The sequence below is a fragment of the Hibiscus syriacus genome, unplaced genomic scaffold (assembly GCF_006381635.1).
Source record: "Hibiscus syriacus cultivar Baekdansim isolate YM2019G1 unplaced genomic scaffold, ASM638163v2 tig00111238_pilon, whole genome shotgun sequence".
NCBI lineage: Eukaryota > Viridiplantae > Streptophyta > Magnoliopsida > Malvales > Malvaceae > Hibiscus > Hibiscus syriacus.
In genome coordinates, this window is record NW_024063030.1 from 766,057 (window position 1) to 786,487 (window position 20,431).

Here is a 20,431-nt window from a genome sequence, read left to right on the forward strand (position 1 = left end):
CACGACCCACTCATGATGTCTCACCAGCAAATCTGTATCTGTCTTGCCGCGTCTATCTAAGCTATGCAACTCATCCATATTGCGAGGTGCTTCCGGAATTGGTTGAAAACAACCAAACTGCCGGAGCACGCGATCAGTTGAGTGCCACTCGACGGTTGCATAACAGATCAGAGGGATCATCGATATCCAAACATCTAATGGACCCCTCAACTCAGGGGGGATTTCCGCCCTCACATCATCACTAGAATATGTCACCCATTCAAACTAAAACAAATAATATATAATTTTTATCAAAATAATAATATAATTATATAACTATAATCTAAAATCGATTTTTAAACATTAAAATTCATACCTGTGTGCCAGTCTTCTGATCGATTAGCACCCTAATTTTTTCTAAATCATCAGGTAGCTCTTGATGATTTTTCCTATCAGTAGACCACCTATTTAAGGAAAAATATTTGTTATACGCTGTATAAAATTATTAATATACAAAATTAGTTTTATAATTACCTAAGAAGTAGTGGAAATACGAATGAGTTCTTCACAACGGGAGATAAAAAGGGGCAATCGATACCATGTCCAAGACTGCACCAGCAGGAGACATCCGCCGATAGCATTACGCCTGTAGTCAATGGCTCCACACATCTCCATGTACAACAAAGCCAAAACTGCCGAGCCCCAACTAAATGATTCGGCGAGACGAAAGTCGCTAAGATGTCACAACCACATGCAGTGAACTAGGTTGCGCGATTTTTCCAGCATCAGCAACCCTCCTATCAGCTGCAGTATGCATGCCCGTGCATACATCTTAACCTCATCCTCAAAGGCGTTTGCGCTCAACTCTCGAAAATTGGCGTATAACCAATTTAACGGTATCTTACCTCCGATAAAATTTTTCGGGACACGTCCTAGACTATCCCGACACAAAGTAGTCGAAGAACCGGAAGCTATCCCCGATATTACATCTCCATCCACCAGAAGCCCCAGGTGCATAGAAACATCCTCAAGCGTGATCGTGCACTCTCCGCACGGAAGATGAAATGTGTGAGTCTTTGGCCCCACCGCTCTATTAAGGCAGAAATCAGGTCTGGCTCTATCTTACAGTGACCCTGATATCTACCTATGTAACCGAATCCATCCTCTACTAAATACGACAAGACACGGCTGGGTATCACTAACTTAAGATTCTTAATAAAATGATCTAATACACGATCCTTCTCATAAAAATAAATAATTACAAAAATTAATTCTTAATCTAATAATCATGCATTAAATAAATCAACTAATTATTACTAATAATTTAAATTAAATTAAAACGTTAAAATGTTACCGTATCATCAAAGTGTCGAGACATTTAATTCTTAATCTAATAATCATGCATTAATTAAATCAACTAATTATTACTAATAATTTAAATTAAATTAAAATGTTAAAATGTTACCGTATCAGCAAAGTGTAGAGATATATGATTTCCATCCGAGCGAAGTAGACTGTCTTCCATTATATATCTGCAAAAGAATTATATTACTAAATTATTAAATAAAGTAAAATACTTAAATAAATTAAATACATCATATTAAAAATATTATAAAATATACTTTAAAAGAGAGAGTATTTGAGAGAAATTAAGAGAATTTGATGTGATAAAAGTGATTGAGGATAGGGTATTTATAGGGAGGATTGGGATGTGGGGGGTGGGTATTTAGGGGTATAGCGCTACCTACACCGTGCTATACCCCACATGTCAGATAACCAGGTATAGCGCGGATCAGGGGGCGCGTTATACCCACGTGGCGTCAAATCACCGTATATCGAGGGCCAGGGGGCGCGCTATACTCCATGTGACGCCAAATCAGCGTATAGCGCGGTTCAGGGGGCACGCTTTACTGCTACATGTATTAGATCAGAAAATATAATCTCATCGGCATTAGATCGATAAATATACCGATCACTTGTGATTTTTTTAAGAAAAACACCACTGTCTTCTCTATTATGTGATTATTTTATAATTAAAATTTTAAGATGATAGAAATATATTCCATCTTCACTATTCACTTTTTTAATTTTAATTCCCATGTACAGTAAAGGCGATAGCATTACACTCCGTTTTCACTATTCACCTTTTTTTAAAATTTTAAATTTCATTTACAATGAAGACGATATGTACACAATCTATTTTACTGTTCATTTTTAAATTATTGCTACAGTGAAGTAGATATATCTACGTATAATTTAAATCTAGTAATCGTAGTTTCAAATCAAATTATGTCAAAATAAGTCAAATGAAATATATATTATGTCAGGTTAATTTAATGATTTGACACAGATCAAATTAGGTTCGGGTCAACTCAGGTTTGAGTTATTTTTAGATTGATTTGAAATCAAATTCAATTCTGTTTGGGTCGGATTAATTTTAGTTCGGATTAATATCAATTTATGTCAAACAGTTTGGGTGCAAATCAGTTCAATAACATTTTAATTTAGGTCATATCTCGTTAAGATACTTCATTATTGAAAAAAATTCAGGTCAAGTTTTATCGGACACAGATGGACTTCAGTTCAGGTCATTTTCGGGTGAATTATTTTTCTCTTTTCATGAATGTCGAATTATAACTTGTAATTGTACAGTGTTTGTAGTAAATTTAAATAAATTAGAAATGTTTACGTCCAATTTTATATAAAAATATAATTTAAGGACTAAATTGAACAAAATTAAATTTCAAAGTGAGATTTAAATAAATTAAACAACACATAGGGATCAAGTTCAAACAACTGGAAAATGTAAAGCTAAAATTAATATCAAATTGGACTAAATTGAATTCATTTAAAAAGTTGGTGAACAAAAGTTTATAAGGTTTTGTGAACATGATATAATTTATATGATTAGAAATGAAGTTTAGGATGTGATTTACAAGGTTTAGAGTAAGTTAAAAAATAAAAAAAATTATGTACTAATTTCAGATAAAAATATACCTTTATGGACTAAATTGAACAAACATATTTATTTATTTATTTTTATTTTACTCCAAACCTTATAAATCACATCCTAAACTTTATTTCAAATCTTAATCTCAAGACCCTATAAACTTTTGTTCACCAAATTTTTAAATGAATTCTGTAACATCCCAAATTACGGGTTAGTGACTAAATCGTAAATTTGTAGAATTTGGTGATAAAAGTAAAATAGTTGAATCGTTCAATGATTTATTTAGAAATATTTTCGGAAAGTTATTAGTAATTATCAAAGGAATTAAATGGAAAAATGATCATTTGACATTAAAGATATTTCCCCCCTTTAATAAGAGATAAGAACGTGGAGAGAGTAAGATGCAAACATTTCATCTTCTTCATTTTCTTCTCTTCTCCAACCGTGGAAGCTAGGCAAATGTGAGTTTTCAATTTAATTTGTTGATTATTTGTTGAATTAAAGGTTGAGTTTTGATCATTAGATGATAACTAAGCTTAAGAAAAGCTTAAGTTATCTTAAAATCAAAAGATACAGGAGTTAGAGAAGATTAAAGATTTGGTGTTTTTGAGTAAAATCTTGAAATAGAGATGATAAGTTGAATTTGAAGTTAAATTTGACTTGTCATAAGCTAAATTAAGAGATATGAAGTGCTAGAATTGAAATTAGAACATGTTGAAAATTTGGTATGATTATTGACTTCTATATGAAGAATATAATTTTGAGGTTTAAGATGAAATAAATGGATATAAATTAGTTTAAGTATGTATATTTGAGTTAAGAATAGAAAAATGGATGAAACATGAAGAATTGAAGTGGAAATAGTGAATTTTCGTGCAATGAACAATGATTTCTGGGCTTGAACGGGAATTCCAGATTGTGCAGGGGGAACAGATACCCCCTGGGGGTATCGATTCCCCCTAAATGAAAAATGAAATTTTGGTTCATTAAACCGGCTTAAGTTATTAACATCAAGTTTAAGGTTTAGGCTTCTGAAAGTTGTTTTGAAATGTTATATTTATGTAGATATTGAGCCTAAATAAGTTCCGGAATAATCAAAGGATTAGGATCGAATCAAAACAAGGCTAAGGTGAGTGCAAATTAATTTGTACCTATGTTATTGAACGAACATTGGCTTGCGATGAGCCAGTGATTGAGTTACTATGGTAAAAAATAACTTTTAAAATATTATGGAATTCTTATATGTGCATGAGCACATGAAAATAAGTATATGTTATTATATGTGACATGATTTACATGATTACTTGAATATGCAGTATGTGATACATGTGGTATGTGATAGAATTTAAGAAATATGTGATCATAAGAGCAATGAAATGAATACATGTATATGTCTATAGAGTAAGTGCATTTTTACATGTGATTTATGTGAATACATGTACGTGTGATATATATATGAATATAAGTTCAAATGTTCTGATATTTTGCAAGAATAAAGGTTTTAAAATGTCAATGTGACATCTTAGACTCGTATCCGGGTCGGATACGGGTTGGGGTGTTACAAATTCAATTTACTACAATTTGATATTAATTTTAGCTTTAAATTTTCCATTTGTTTCAACTTGATCCATGCGTGTTGTTTAATTTATTTAAATCTCACTTTGTAATTTTATGTTTGTTTAATTTAGTCCTTTAAACTATATTTTATATGAATTTGGCCATAAATATTGCTATTTTATTTAAATTTACTACAAACTCTATACAATTACAAATTACAATTCGTCATTAATGAAAGACGAAAAATAATTCACCCGAAAATGACCCAACTTGAAGTCCATTCGTACCCGGTAAATTCCGACCTGAATTTTACCAAATAACAAGTTTATTCAAATCTCATCTTTGGTAAAATGGTGTTTGCATATATAGTCAAAATTGTGTAGCGAAGCAGTCCGCCAAATAGTTTAGTTCGCTCACTAGTCTTTTATCACTTTGTAAAGCGTCTCTTGTCTCTTTTATTTATTTCATTTTTATGAAGGTTACTAATTTTTTTTATGTTGATCTTCATTCTCAAAAGAATATTTCATTTTTCTTTGTATCTTTGGATTTAATACTTACTGAATTTTTTTTATGTTGATCTTTATTCTCAAAGGAATATTTCATTTCTCTTTGTATCTTTGAATTTAATACTTTTATTTTGTTCAAGTTTTTTTTGGTTATTATTATTTCCATTTCTTTCTATGCTTAAGTGCATTATAATTTTAATTAATTAATTTATTTCTATCAGTGAAATTCAATTGTGATTATTAAAAAAATCTAGAATTCAGTTTTTTTAATCCCAAAATCCTTCAACTTCCCATATTAATTAATGGTTTTGCTAAGAGATTTTTTCTCCATCACACGATTTCTCTTTTTTCCAAACTTGTCGTTAATGAATACAAAAAATTACACAACTGTCAACGTGTCAGTAATCGACAAAAAAAGAGAAAATATCCTTAGCAAGCAACAGAAAATTACAAATGTGTATATTTGTTAATGCACATTCATTCTATTAATTATTTTTAATTGAGAAAAAAATAATTTTTCTAGTAGTTTTCTTATATCATAATCAAACAAAGTACAATTGGCCATTGAACAATCATACGTACCAAACAGTAGACTCTATTATTGATGGTGGTAAAGAAGAAAATAAACTATTACCCACGTTTACTGCACAATATACAAGACTACATTAGTTACAAATATCACATATGATTAATCAGTTGTGATGGCGATTTTCTTTAATATAATCGGGAGATATGACAGTTATGAACTAAAAATCCAAATACTTACTGTTTGTTTCGCTTCAATGATTAAGGGGCCGTTTGTTTACTGTGGAATGGAACCATTCAACGCTGAATACTGAGCCGTTTAGCGCTGAATGCTGAACCGTTCTCACCTCTGAATGAAGACTATGCAGATTGATTCAGCAAAACACTGCTGAATGATTCAGCATTAAAGTACATTCTGAATCATTAAACACCTGGTATTTCACCATAATACATATTTTTTCACATGTTATCTTATTAAACAATCATATCTTATAATATAATAAATCATTATGAAGGTTAAAATGAAAATATTCATAATTCAGATTGTACATTCAGAACCATTATCAAATATGTCACATTCAGAGTCAATTCATACAGAGCCTTTGAATCATTCAGGCCATTGAATTATTCATCGATTAATCATTTTATTTTATCAAACAGCCCCTAAGCCTATCTCAGAATGTGTTCGTGCTAAAGATTTCTTCATTCGTCATGTATCCAGATTGTGTAATATTGAGGCGGATGTTTTAGCCTAAGCAGGCATTGATTAGGCGTTTCTTATAGCTTGCCTGCAAGTTGTTTTATTTGGGCTAGTTAAGTGTTCCAGAGAATCTTCTTTCTGGATAGTTAGTGTGGCTCTGATGGGGTTCGGGTTCCGGTTCTAGTAATTACGTTCGAAGGTGTTTGCTGTGTGAATTGGCTTGTATTGGAAACATTGTTCTTGTATCATTTCTCGAGTTTTAATAATAGTATATGGGCACTCTTTTTCCCCTTCCACTCTTTAATTTGAGTTCTTAACTTGAAATTAATTATGAGGGATTTTAACGAGGTCTCAATATTTTTTTTAAAGTTTTTGACTTAGCCTAATGATTAGACGTTGCACTCTTTCCTTAAAAATTTTAAGTTCGATCCTCTAAAAGCTATGCATTGTATTAATTCATTAAAAGAAATAAAAATGAAACATCAACTATCGTAAACAAATAACTAACTAATGATATAAATATAATGAATAAACTATCATATAGGACTCGAATTTGAGTAGTCACATCTGCAAAGTGTGTGTGCACATTGTCAATGTCTAAGAAAGATTATGAACATATACTAACCCAAACTATTAAAAAATGATTTTGTTACAACTAAAAATATATTATTTATTATAATTAATTTCATATTTAAATTTTTGTTATTTAATTTAAATATAAGCCGTGACAAAACATTTGTCACTATTATTAAAATTTTTGTGCCAAGAAGTGTCGTCATAAAAATAAAAATAACAAACTTTATGATGAAATTTATAAAGTTATCACTAATATAATAATGACAGAGTTATTAGCGACGACGAATGATGACTCATCTATAGAAAATTTAGTGACTAGATTTTTTAGTTACCAATCTAGATGTCACTAAAAGTGCATTTTCTTGTAGTGCCGATCACCTAATATCCTTGCGAACATATCCTTCTAACGTCATCGACAATCATGTGTCAATCACATTAAATTTTTACGAACACACCCTTGTAGGCCTCGTGTTAACACACGTGATCTCCTAATCTGAGCCTTCACACCCTAGAACATCTAATTAATTTGTACCAGTGACACAATAACTCATAACCTACATCTATACAAGACATTATAAATACTCATATGGAGAGCAGAAGACAAACACACATCTCAACTGAAAACCACCAACATCCCAAAACTTACCGGAATCACCATCAGAACCATCTTTTTACCATATTCTATCCCCTTCCACGATTGTTAATCAATTCACCAGTCAACAAATTTTTATTTACCTCCATAACGAAGTGTCATATCCTAAATTTAAAAGTACAAAGATCTCAAATCATTAATACTCGAATGATATGACAGTTTGATGCTGAGATGGAAATAAAATATGTTTTTTTTAATTTACCTATTCTTTTTCTTCATAAAAGTCGGGTGATTTTCATATGTTTTTAATAATTATCGATAATTATCATTTTTCAATATCTTTTGCAACCACCCTAAAATACCAATAAAGTTGTCTCATTGTCCCATCATTTTATCGAAATATATTTTACTAAAAAATTATTTAGAAACACAAAATTTAAAACCTGAGAAATTAATATTTTGGGTTTAGGGGTTTGATTAAATTTGAAGTATTTGTTAGAAAAATTTAATATTGAGAACAATTCTTTGGAGAAATTTAAAATACCTTGAAACTAGTTTCATTGTATGGCCATCAAATGAGATCAGAGTATTAAAACGCTAAATATTTAGATAAATTTTCATCGATTTCGAGTGAATTTGATGAAAAGCTAGTTTTAGAGAATAAGTTGCCACAAATGAAAATTAATGACCAACGATAATTGATCGGTAGCGACAATCGGATGCGTTGACAATTTTCTGTAAGGACTAAATTGATACACAAATTCAAGTTCAATACCTAAATTAAATTGAAATATTTTAAAGTTTAATAACAAAATGGGTACACAAATTAAATTTAATGAGAAAGAAAATGTTGAATAATCGGGTAAAGAAAACGGAAAGAACACAAGAATTTTAACGAGGTTCAGCAATATGCTTACGTCCTCGGTGCGGCGCTAGAATTTTTTTATTCAATATCTCAATGTCTCATACGTTTAGATTACATCTCCTTTTATAATAAATAAACTCTGGTACATATTTACAAAAATAACCATGTACCGTTATATCCTCTGTCCACTTTACCGGTATATTTATGAGTCATACCTAACAAGAAACAACTCATTACTATATCGTTAACGATTTAATGGTCTAATATCCTAGTTGATCTAGAAACTAAAGTTTAATATTAATATTAATATTATTGAACTTAAAGTTTAGTAATAAAAACAATTCACAATTTAAAATCCAATGATATTTAAAATAATTTACCTTTTATTCCATTATAACAAATACATTTGCACGGTTATATTATAATTAACTAATTAAAATAAATAAATAGTATGTTCTAAACTATTGAAAATAAAATGTACAAAATCGGCAATATTAGATCATATTTTTGAAAAGGCCACTCCAACGTTAAAACCATTAGAATACACATAAAATTATATTATTTAATACACTTTTTACACTGAAATTATATTATTTAATACACTTTTTACACTAAAATTATATTATTGAATACACTTTTTACACTAATATTATTGATGATAATTTTTACACTAAAATTATATTCTCATTTCTCAGTGCCTAATTGTGGTAAGAGACTTGGTATTTAGGTCATGCTTTTGTTTATTTAAAAATGATTAAAATTCAAAATTTTGTTTTATACATTGGGGACAACATATTAGGTGGTATGAACACGTCAACCAGAGGAGGATACCTCATTTGGGTTCATTTATCACGTGCTGTGTTTTACAGATAAGCAAAGAAATCTGTTCATTCATTCATCACTGTCACAATAATAAACAAAATGTCCAAACACAAAACGGAAAAAATATACAAAATCAAGATCCTAAGCCAGAGAAATAATGATAATAAAATAAATAAATAAATAAATAAAACGTTTTATTTGCATGACCTGTTTCTTCATCTATAAATAAAACGGCATTGATTAGGGTTTCTGCAACTACAACCTTAGATTTATCTATCTGTCTATCGACTTATCTACAGAGATGTTGAAGACACATGTTCACCATCCCTCCACCAACAAAACCCTGCCATTGCCATTGCATAAGCCATTCTTACTGGGGTCGGTGGTCTCATTACCAACTTAGGGTTCCAAAGAGGGCTAGATGATATACAAGACTTGCTTGGTAAATCACTTCTCTTGGAGCTCGTTAGTGCCGAGCTTGACCCCAGTAAGTGATGAACCTAATTTCACAGTTTTTTTTCCCACTTTACCGATTCATATTTATATATATTTAACCTGGTAACTCCAATAATTGTGGCACTGGACTTACTAAGCTAGGGCAACCTATGGGATTTTTTTATCAATCTTTTGTCCAGTCTTGCCTGAATATTAAATTCTAACTTTAAATGTATTGGGTGACTCAGTGATTAAAAGAGAGGATTATTTTTCCTTTAGGTTTTTAGTTTGATCAACTATGTTATATGTTGGGTATGTGTTGTCCATGGAAGAAAATTTTTAAACAAATACTACCTTACAATCCTCTCGTACCGTTAAAAACAATTTAACAATATTTACTTTTCACACTTACAATATATAATTTTGGCATACTCTTGATCAGTGGTGGAATTTGGTGATAAAGTCTAAGGGGCAACTTAAAACTTTAAAAAATTCACAGGTTTACATTAATTTTTAAAAAAAATTGAAGATTCAATTTACATTTTTTAGAAAAATTGGGCTCTAACTATAATTTTTGAAAATTTGAGAGACTTAATGAGAATTTTTAAATATTATGGGAGAAATTTAATAAAGAATATTCAAAAAAATTAAAGATTAATATGAATTTCAAAATTTTTATGAGGACAAATTAAATATTTTGAAAATTTAAAGGTCTAAAGTATAATTTTTAAAATATGGGGGACCATGGCCCCCTAGTCTCCATTGTGTTCCGCCGTTGCTCATGATAAGTATATGAAAATATTTTATATAAAAATATACATTTTAAAAGTAAATTAACAAATAATTATACAGTTAATATTTACTTAAATAATATAATTTGTTAATATTTACATTGATTTAAGATCATTGGATGAGTAGAAAAAAAGATTGAAATTATCTTCTTATTTTTTTTAGCGAATATCTTTTAATTTCATACTATTAATCTCAGTCGAATATTTTCACTCATTCACGATCATCAATCAAAGTAAAATCTTTTAATTTTACATTGAGTAGCTTAATCTTATCTATGTCTAAATATTCATAAGTATATGCTTAATTATAAAGTTGGAGTAGATAAGATATCGTGTTGGAAACAACAGATAAGATGCCTTGAGAAAAAGACACGTTTTCCTTTCTCTCACTTTTTACCCTAAAACGTTTGTACAAACGAAGAAGAGAGGGAAAGAAGGAGAAATTTGTTTCAAATATTTCTAATATTACCCCTAATTTTTTATAATATTATTATAGATACACTGTTATAAAATTATATAATTCTTTTATGAGTTGATGTCGTTTCTATATATTTTGACGTTTGTTTCGTGTTTATTTATTTGTTTGTCTCATTTTAATTATTTTTTCCTATTGTGTTACATATATATTGATCTAATATTTTTGCATTATTTACTTGAATTAATTTATTGTTGTATGGTCGTGATTCATAATAATTCTATTTAAAATTATTTAAATAATTTTTTAAAGTGATTAAATTTTGAAAACAATATGTTAGTGTTTTTAGTTAGTTCACTTAATCACGCGTTGATGACAGCATTTAAGGAGTCAAACCAATTAGTAATGGTACACAACAGCTTATTTCATATTTTACGTAATTTATTATGGTTATTATTATGACACGACTATAAATTTATTTACATTAATATAAAATAGTTGAATAAAATTTTGTTTATAATTAATCTTATAAATTCTAAGGATAGCCGGGTTTGAATAAAATTTTGTTTATGAAAGGATTAGAGATATAAGATTTTATATTAGTGTCACTGTTTTTTTTAAAAAAATTAAATTAAAATTTAAAAAATTTAAAATTTTCAAAAAATATAGCCGCTTTCAAAATCTCCTCGATTCATCCTTGACAACTAACTAGAAAGAAAAAGATAAAAAGACAAGTTTTGATGAGTAGTTTATTTGATTACCGAATCTAATGTGGTTGCGTGCAGAAACGGGGTTAGAGAAGGAGACGATCAAAGCTTATGCACATCGAGTGAAACAAGATGGTGAGGATGCGACATACGAGGCGGATTTCACAGTAGGCCCAGAGTTTGGGGAAATAGGTGCGGTCATTGTGGAGAACGAGCATCACAAAGAGATGTTCTTAACAGATATCGTGCTGGATGGCTTCCAAGACTCCGATCCAATTACCGTCAGCTGTAATTCTTGGATTCACTCCAAGTTCGACAATCCCCAAAAGCGAGTCTTTTTCACCCACAAGGTTGCAATTTCCTCTACATTCACCCTTATATATTGTTTTATAATAAGAAACTAATGACTAACGTGACCACATAAATCAAAATGGAAGCGTGCTCTATTAACATCACTAGATTCAATGTTCCCCGTTAGGATTTAGACACTACACTGCATGTCACTGACAAAGGCCGAAAATTTCGTAAGGGTTGATCTGATATGTTAGGCCCACTTTGGTTTATTTTTTTTCCACATCACATTAATCATCATTTATATTTAAAATAAATATTCTTTTTATCAAAACGTTTTAAAAGCATACAGCAGAAATGGTACAACTTAACGTGAAAGCACAGCTTTTTTATTTTTGTATTTTTCGTTACTGCTGAGATATTTTTTTTTTAAGGATAAGCATAGCTAGGCAAATACATAGCATAGAGGGACCATTGAAGAAGAAAAACGAGACAAAAATGTGAAATTGGGACCAATGGAATAAGTATGGACCATTTCCATAGACTAGAACAAGCACTTAGCGGACCACAATCACAATCGGATATTCAATCAACCCATGATGAGACAATTGAAGTTTTCATAACATGATTTTGCAACATCTCATGCCTCGTTGCTTCCGTTAACAAAGAAAATTTTGCTGCTGCTGTGGTAGTTGTTGTTTTTAATTCATTTGCTATAATAATACAGTCATACTTGCCGTCACAAACACCAAGCGGGTTGAAGAGGCTAAGGAACGAAGAGCTGGAGGTATTGAGAGGGAACGGTGTGGGAGAGCGTAAGTCATTTGAGAGGATATATGATTACGATGTTTACAACGACCTCGGCAACCCTGATTCCGATCCGAATAAAAAAAGACCCGTGCTTGGTGGTAATAAAGAATTACCTTATCCTAGACGGTGTCGGACAGGTCGTCCACGCTGTAAAACAGGTAATCAACTCGATTATTGATATTATGTTAATATTAATATTTACATATGACATTACACTCAATATGTATCAAGGGAGCTTGCGCGAGGTAATCGTTTCCGTAAAAATTTTAAATTTATATTATTGATAATTTATTTTCACTTCTTAAAATTTTATAAGTTCGACCTCTAACATAAAATTTTATGTCTATTCTGTTCTTGAATTTACGCTTAAATTATTTTATTTGATAATAAATTTCATATCAATTGCTAATTATTTTTTATAAAGTTTTGTGTTAATTAACAATTTAAAATTGATTAGTTGTGTTTGAAAAATTTAATTGTAAAAATGAAGTTTTAAAAAAATAAAAAATTATATAATTATAGAGATAATAATAATAACTTATACTTTTTTAATAATATTTAGCGATCAAAAACTTTTTAAAATTTATTCTCGATAACCAATTACCATTATTATTATTATTATTATTATTATTATTATTTGTGGGATAAAATTATATTATTATCAAAGTAACTAAGTAAAATAATAATTGCAGATCCTAATTCGGAGACAAAGACCAACATATTTTACGTGCCAAGGGATGAGAGCTTCTCGGAGGTGAAACAAAATGACGTTCTCGGCAAAGACGTTGTACTCGGTGTTTCATGCGGTGGTCCCATCGCTGCAGACGGCGATTGTAGACAAGGATCTTGGATTCCCATACTTCACGGCCATCGATCAGTTGTTCAATGAGGGGATTCGCTTGCCTAACATGGACGGACAAAATTTGTGGAAAACAGTTCTCCCTAGACTACTCAAGGTCATTTCTGACAACAATGCCTTGCGCTTTGAAACGCCTGAGACTATGAATCGTGAGCTCATCTCTCTCTCAAATCACATAAATCAACTCTCTAATTCAGTTAATTTATTTTAGTTTTGTTGACATTATTTAATCAATTGCTAATTCTCTTTTTTTGTTTTAATTTTTTGAAGGTGACAAATTCTTCTGGTTTAGGGATGAGGAATTTGCTCGACAAACCCTTGCCGGGATCAATCCATATGCTCTTCGTTTGGTCACGGTATGATATTTACTAAATACTGAAAAAAAGTTTCAAATTCTACCTAATTCTCGACTGATAGTCCCCACCCCCCAACACGAAAAAAAAAACTATAGGAGTGGCCATTGAAGAGCAATCTTGATCCAGAAATCTATGGAGATCCGGTATCTGCTATCACCAAAGAGTTGGTGGAGCGTCAAATCAGAGGATACATGACAGTAGAAGAGGTACCAAAGTAGTCCATATCTTCATTCAAAAGTTAACACACAGAGAAACATTATTTTTTGAATGAGTAATTATATTGTGTATATATTTGTAGGCAGTGAAACAAAAAAAGTTGTTCGTCCTGGATTACCATGACTTGTTACTACCATATGTGAAGAAAGTGAGAGAGCTTCCAGGGACAACATTATATGGGTCACGATCACTATTTTTCCTAGGTCCTGATGAGACCCTGAGGCCAGTGGCCATCGAGCTAACTCGACCGCCTATGGATGGGAAGCCACAGTGGAGGGATGTACATACGCCGGCTTGGCATAGTTCTGGTGTCTGGCTTTGGAGGCTTGCAAAAGCTCATGTACTTGCTCACGATTCGGGTTATCATCAGCTTGTTAGTCACTGGTACGTATTTTGAATCCTGCAATAATACAAAGTTTCTCATAACTCTGTCTGATGAATTCGAGTTACAAGTAACCTTGTAATTTGTATTGCAGGTTAAGAACACACTGTTGTACCGAACCTTACATAATTGCCACTAATCGACAACTCAGTGAAATGCATCCAATCTACAGATTGCTCCATCCCCATTTCCGTTACACAATGGAAATAAATGCACTAGCTCGAGAGTATCTTATCAGTGCAGATGGGATCATCGAGTCCTCCTTCAGCCCTGGCAAGTACTCTATCGAGCTTAGTTCTGTTGCTTATGACCTTCAATGGCGATTTGATCATCAAGCGTTACCTGCAGACTTGATTAGCAGGTATTGTCATTGGTTTTCAAGATATATATTCTTTGAAATTTTCGTAGACATTAAATATTCACAATTTTCTTCCTTTCTAGGGGGTTGGCTGTTGAAGATCCTGAAGCTCCTCATGGCCTGAGGTTAGCGATCAAGGATTACCCTCTTGCCAACGATGGACTTGCTCTCTGGGATATTCTCAAAGAATGGTTTTCTGATTATGTGAACCACTACTATCCGGATGCAAGTCTAGTGCAGTCGGATGAAGAACTTCAGGCATGGTGGACAGAAATTCGTGAGGTCGGGCACGCTGACAAGAAAGATGAACCATGGTGGCCTGTCCTCAAACACCAGAAGACTTGATCCAGATCGTTACAACCATCGCTTGGGTAACCTCGGGTCATCATGCATCCGTCAACTTTGGACAATATACATATTCCGGTTACTTCCCCAATAGGCCAACAATTGCTAGAAAGAATATGCCAAGCGAAGAGGCAACCGAAAAAGACTGGGAACTCTTCATGAAGAAACCCGAAGCTTTACTCCTAAGGTGCTTCCCTTCACAGATTCAAGCTGCTACAGTGATGGCTATTTTGGATGTGTTATCGAATCATTCTCCAGATGAGGAGTACTTGGGAGAAAAGTCGGAGTTGGCTTGGGCTGACAATCCTGTGATCAAAGCAGCATTTGAAAAGTTTAATGGGAGGTTAATGGAGCTTGAAGGGATTATTGATGCAAGGAATGCAAACCCGGATTTGAAGAACAGAAATGGTGCCGGAATTGTTCCATATGAGTTTTTGAAGCCGTTCTCCGAGCCTGGGGTCACTGGGAAGGGAGTCCCATATAGCATCTCCATCTGAGGTTAATATCTCGAATTCTGTATTGTGAACATTATGGATGTTCATCTGCCTTATGGGTTATGGAGAAATAAAAAGGTTTACGGTACATGCTTATTTGAATTAACTTTGGCCTTTAAAAAAAGAATAAAAACTTGAAATAACTAAAGAACGACTTGAGGCTAGTCTTTATTTTTGAGCAACTGGGTTAGGCTTATGGCTAATTTTTCCTGCATCCAAAAATGAGGAGAACTTATACATTTCTTATTCCCCAAGAATGCTGCCGATTTGCTTGCAACTAAAGCCGGGCTTCTTGTGGATTTTCTTTTCTTTCATGACCTTTCTTACATTCTCCACAGCCTCTCCCATTCTCCATCAGCAGCATAAATATTCGAGAGTGTAACGAAACCACTCCGCCTTTTCAGTTCCATTTTAAGAATTTGTTCGCCCATCAGTTTTGCCAAATCTTTTCTCCCATGGACTTTACAACCATTGAAGAAAGCACCGACAATCGAGTCGGTAATTACAAATGGCATTTCCTTCACCAATTCGTAAGCTTCTACCGTTCTACGATCCTCCCGGCACGACACAACATATCAACAACACAAGCATAGTGTTCTTTCAATACCATATTAATCATTATTTATATTTAAAATAAATAAATATTCATTTTATTAAAGCATTTTAAAAACTTGCAGCAGAAATGGTACAACTTAACGTGAAAACACAGCTTATTTAATTTGTATTTTTCGTTACTGCTGAGATTTTTTTTAAGGATAAGCATAGCTAGGCAAGTACATAACATAGAGGGACCATTGAAGAAGAAAAACGAGACAAAAATGTGAAATTGGGACCAATGGAATAAGTATGGACCATTTCCGTAGACTAGAACAAGCACTTAGTGGACCACAATCACAATCGGATAATCAATCAACCCATGACGAGACAATTGAAGATTCATATGGTGTTGTATAACGTTTTCAATGAGCACTCGTAAATTTGTAAGAACCATTAATCTGTGACAGGTTTCTCTTGAAAGAGAATCGGCAACGGGCGAGGCGGGGTAAATTTGTTATACGTGTTGTTTGATTTTAGGGTAAATTATACTAAACATCATTAAATTTTAGATTGTAGGTTGTCATTAAATTATTTTGATTTTTCACATTAAAATCTATTTTGGGTTTAATTAAGATACTGAATTTTAAATCATTAAAATCGTTATAATCTGATAATTTTTTTTCTATATTTTTTAGTTTATATATCAATTTTATTATTAAACTTTAAAATATATCAAATTTAAATACTAATTTTTTATTTATATATTAATTTAGTCCACACATAAAATCGTTACCTCGTATTATCGTTTCAGATAAACAAATTCGTACTTTCTCCCCTGGATGAATAGTAAATTCTTAACATTTCTTTTTAAGATTAGAGTGTTTTTTTTATACATAAACTATACTGTTTTTGTGTATTTTTTAGTTAAATATGTTCCAAATTTAGCCTAAAAATAAGTTTAAAAAAAATCTGAGTTTTTTCTCGAACTTCACCGGAAAACACAAAATTAACTTAAGACAAAATGCAAATATAAAAACTAAACTCGATTTCCTGAAAAATCAATCCTCAGGAATCATTAAAAAAAACAAGGAAATTAATGAAAGCCAGTGTTTGAGTTTAGCGTTTATTTAAAATATCTATATATTTTTTTGAAGTTTAATATAACTAAATTATAACCTTTATGAACCTATATATATAAATAATTAAATACATTGGACTGATCTTCAGCTAGTGAGATTCCATGACTGATATCCTGTATGTGGTTCGGCTTTGAGTAGTGTTCCTCTTCCTCGTCTTTGTTGTTCCTTTCGAAGGTATCATGGGCGCGCATAAGCATGTGTAGGGGATCCTTCCTCCATGATCAACGCCCTTGTTTTAGTCTTTTGTCAATCTTCTTCTCCGTAGTTTCAGCTTTCCCATCTTCCTTATTCTCCACAAACATCCCCCAAGTACAATCCATCAAGGTAAGTTTCAGTTGACTACAATCACTTCCTACGTTGCAAATCTACATCCATCACTGTAACCTCCTTTTTACCTTCGCACGTACATTACGTTACTTTTACCTTCACTGCAATTCTTTTACATTACCGGCCATTTTAAAAAGTCTTCTCAATATTTCTAGTCTATGAAAACGTAAATGCAGCAACCATCAAACAGTAAGTATTTTCTGTTTGACATCATGTTAAAAAAATATTCCGAAGGTTTTAGTTAATTTCATCTTTATTCTTCTTTTTAAAGTGTTTTAATCCTAATGTTTTATTTTACGGTGAAAAGACTCTTTCGTAAATGAAAATGGTTTTTTATAATAGATATAGGATAAATACAATATAATATATGTTCAAAGATTCTCAACCATTTGACAATAAAAGCTCATATCCCTATATACGCAGTGCTCGAACCCGGAACCTCCATAGATAACAACAAATTCCCTCAATCAATAGGGTCGCTTGGTTCGTGCTAGTCAATAACACTCCAAACTATGAACTATTTAATCAAACATTAAGGGTTCTTTTTAATCATAAAATAAAACGTTATTGAGGGGTAAAATACTCGAAAAAATAAGGACTGAAATGATTATTTAATCAAACATCACGTATATTTTTTGACACGATGTAATTTTGTTTTAGAGACTACATTTAACATATAGTTAGCAGCATTCTGGATTATATATATATATATTTTGAAGTCCTCTGTTATATTTTGCAGCTAATCAAAGGGGAAGGAAAAAATAAACTAAAACTATTACTTATACGAATCGAAATGAAGATTGTTGGGTGTTATTTGATGATGAAGGGAATCAATGGGAAGGAAAGCACGCCTTTCCAAGAAGAAGAAAGAGTTGTTCGTTTCCTAGAACATCAAAATTAAGCATATGATCTTAAGATAAATTGTGGCTTTTTATACGATTTGAATGCTGAGCATGTATATTTATAGTTTTCTTTAAATTTTCAGTTTTTGGAAACAAAATTTCGTAGGTCGGAGATCAAAAGTTCATTTTTAGATTTTTAGAATTGAAAGAGAGATCGAGTACTGGGATAGACTCGTTATTTTATGTGAAATATAAAATTTTTAAAAAATATAAGGAATAAATGCCTTCATTCGCCCCAATCGAGAATATGTTTTCAGGCATTTCCACCTCTTTGTTTGATGACCTGTAACCCAAGGAAAGAAATCAGTAAATGATATATTACTTAACATTTCTAGTAAAATTAATGGGAATGAATAGAAAATCACAAAAGAGGAAAGATAACCATTGTATGAGTTGGATTTTCTTGACTGAAGTTCCACACATTTTGGAGATTTTTTAGAACGGATTATAAAATCTTTTATGTGAAATATAAAATTTTTAAAAAATATAAGGAATAAATGCCTTCATTCGCCCCAATCGAGAATATGTTTTCAGGCATTTCCACCTCTTTGTTTGATGACCTGTAACCCAAGGAAAGAAATCAGTAAATGATATATTACTTAACATTTCTAGTAAAATTAATGGGAATGAATAGAAAATCACAAAAGAGGAAAGATAACCATTGTATGAGTTGGATTTTCTTGACTGAAGTTCCACACATTTTGGAGATTTTTTAGAACGGATTATAAAATCTGGAAACACTACAACTTAAACAATATCGGAAGTAATTCTAATTACAAAATCCAGAAATACAACTTCACCAATCAATTCTCATTTCAAGTTTCTTCCTTTCCATGGTAAATTACTAAAGGGGTCTGAATTTGAAACAAAACAAAAAATGTAATTACGACCCAAACCCACCAATACTTCAATAGGACATATCAAAATCGAAGATACTCGCAAAAAAATGTCTATAATATGCCTGCAGAAGAACCCACCAACAAGATTCTATCAGAAGAAAGGTTTGCAGAAACCCAATTGCAGACAGCAATGACATCCTTGATCTCAGCAAAACCTGTGAGAGAAGCTCTTCCGGTCGATCTTCCAACACCCCTCATGTCAAAAGTAACAGCCCGGTAACCATTTTGAGCTAACCCAGTAGCAATCCCTTTCAAAAGAGCTTGACAACCACCCAAGATCGAGTATGGATGGACAAGGACTATGACTAAGTTGTTGTCTTTGATCTCTTCTTTTGGTTTGAAAACTCTTGCGCTCAGCTTCACTTTATCAGGCGTTTCAACAGTGGGATAATCCACTTTGCAGTTTGACATTTCTGGAGAGAGCTGAATGGAAAGATTGTGGAATAGAATTCCGGAAAGAGAAAACAAAAGAACAAAGTAAAATGCGGGTTTGTGATCTAAAAGAAACCATGAAAACTTAGATGGAGAGCTTTGATGGGAGAATTTGGGGATTTAATTGTCATTTGGGCGACTAAAAACATAACCCAACGGCCATCATCCAAATTTTTACTACGTTATTTTTTAAGGATAAAGTACTTATAATTCTTAACTATAACGTTGTATAAAATAATCTTCTTATTATAAATAATTGTTCCGTTGATTTTTTGAATATTAAAAGTTATAAAATAATCATTCAATTATTTATATATATTTTAAATTAGTCATTTTCGTTATAAACTAATTGACTATCTAAATTGAACGTTAACATGTTGATTGAGATAAAATAAAAATATGATCTCATAATCAATTGAGTTGTATTTTATAAGTCGACTATTCATTTACATTATACCATTGAATCAATGCTTAAAATATTATGTTGAGAAATTAGTGTTTGAAAGCAGCGACGGTAACGATAGACACCATTAAGATATAATTTTATCATATTTCAGTCAACATGTTGAAGTGTAATTCAGAAGCTCATAAACTTTTAACAGAAAATGATGAATTTAGAGCATATGAATAATCTGATAACTATTTTGTAACTTTTAATAGTCGA

At 31.7% G+C, this 20,431-nt stretch overlaps 2 protein-coding genes and 1 long non-coding RNA gene across 3 annotated transcripts; 2 read left to right on the forward strand and 1 right to left on the reverse strand.

Annotated features, from left to right (window-relative positions):
• Nucleotides 1-8,198: 8,198 nt before the first annotated feature.
• Nucleotides 8,199-15,637, forward strand: LOC120157188 (linoleate 13S-lipoxygenase 2-1, chloroplastic-like). The gene is given in 12 exon segments (XM_039168417.1): nucleotides 8,199-8,202; nucleotides 9,437-9,559; nucleotides 11,499-11,770; nucleotides 12,439-12,679; nucleotides 13,214-13,284; nucleotides 13,286-13,529; nucleotides 13,651-13,736; nucleotides 13,832-13,942; nucleotides 14,035-14,336; nucleotides 14,429-14,695; nucleotides 14,776-15,014; nucleotides 15,017-15,637. Coding segments are annotated over 12 exon segments (2,478 nt in total). The 3' UTR covers nucleotides 15,535-15,637.
• A 1,675-nt stretch (nucleotides 15,638-17,312) lies between these two features.
• LOC120157054 lies at nucleotides 17,313-18,393 on the forward strand. The gene is made up of 2 exons (XR_005519111.1): nucleotides 17,313-17,531; nucleotides 18,274-18,393. It is a non-coding gene; the product is annotated as an uncharacterized LOC120157054 (long non-coding RNA).
• A 965-nt stretch (nucleotides 18,394-19,358) lies between these two features.
• LOC120156853 lies at nucleotides 19,359-19,851 on the reverse strand. The gene has a single exon (XM_039168119.1). It carries the CDS (start codon nucleotides 19,744-19,746, stop codon nucleotides 19,387-19,389), a length of 360 nt encoding a protein of 119 aa, XP_039024050.1. The 5' UTR covers nucleotides 19,747-19,851; the 3' UTR covers nucleotides 19,359-19,386.
• Between the last annotated feature and the right edge of the window lie 580 nt (nucleotides 19,852-20,431).

Bases quoted from the DNA above. Each gene is read 5' to 3' on its own strand.
- LOC120156853 (XM_039168119.1), bottom strand. From the start codon at position 19,746: ATGTCAAACTGCAAAGTGGATTATCCCACTGTTGAAACGCCTGATAAA.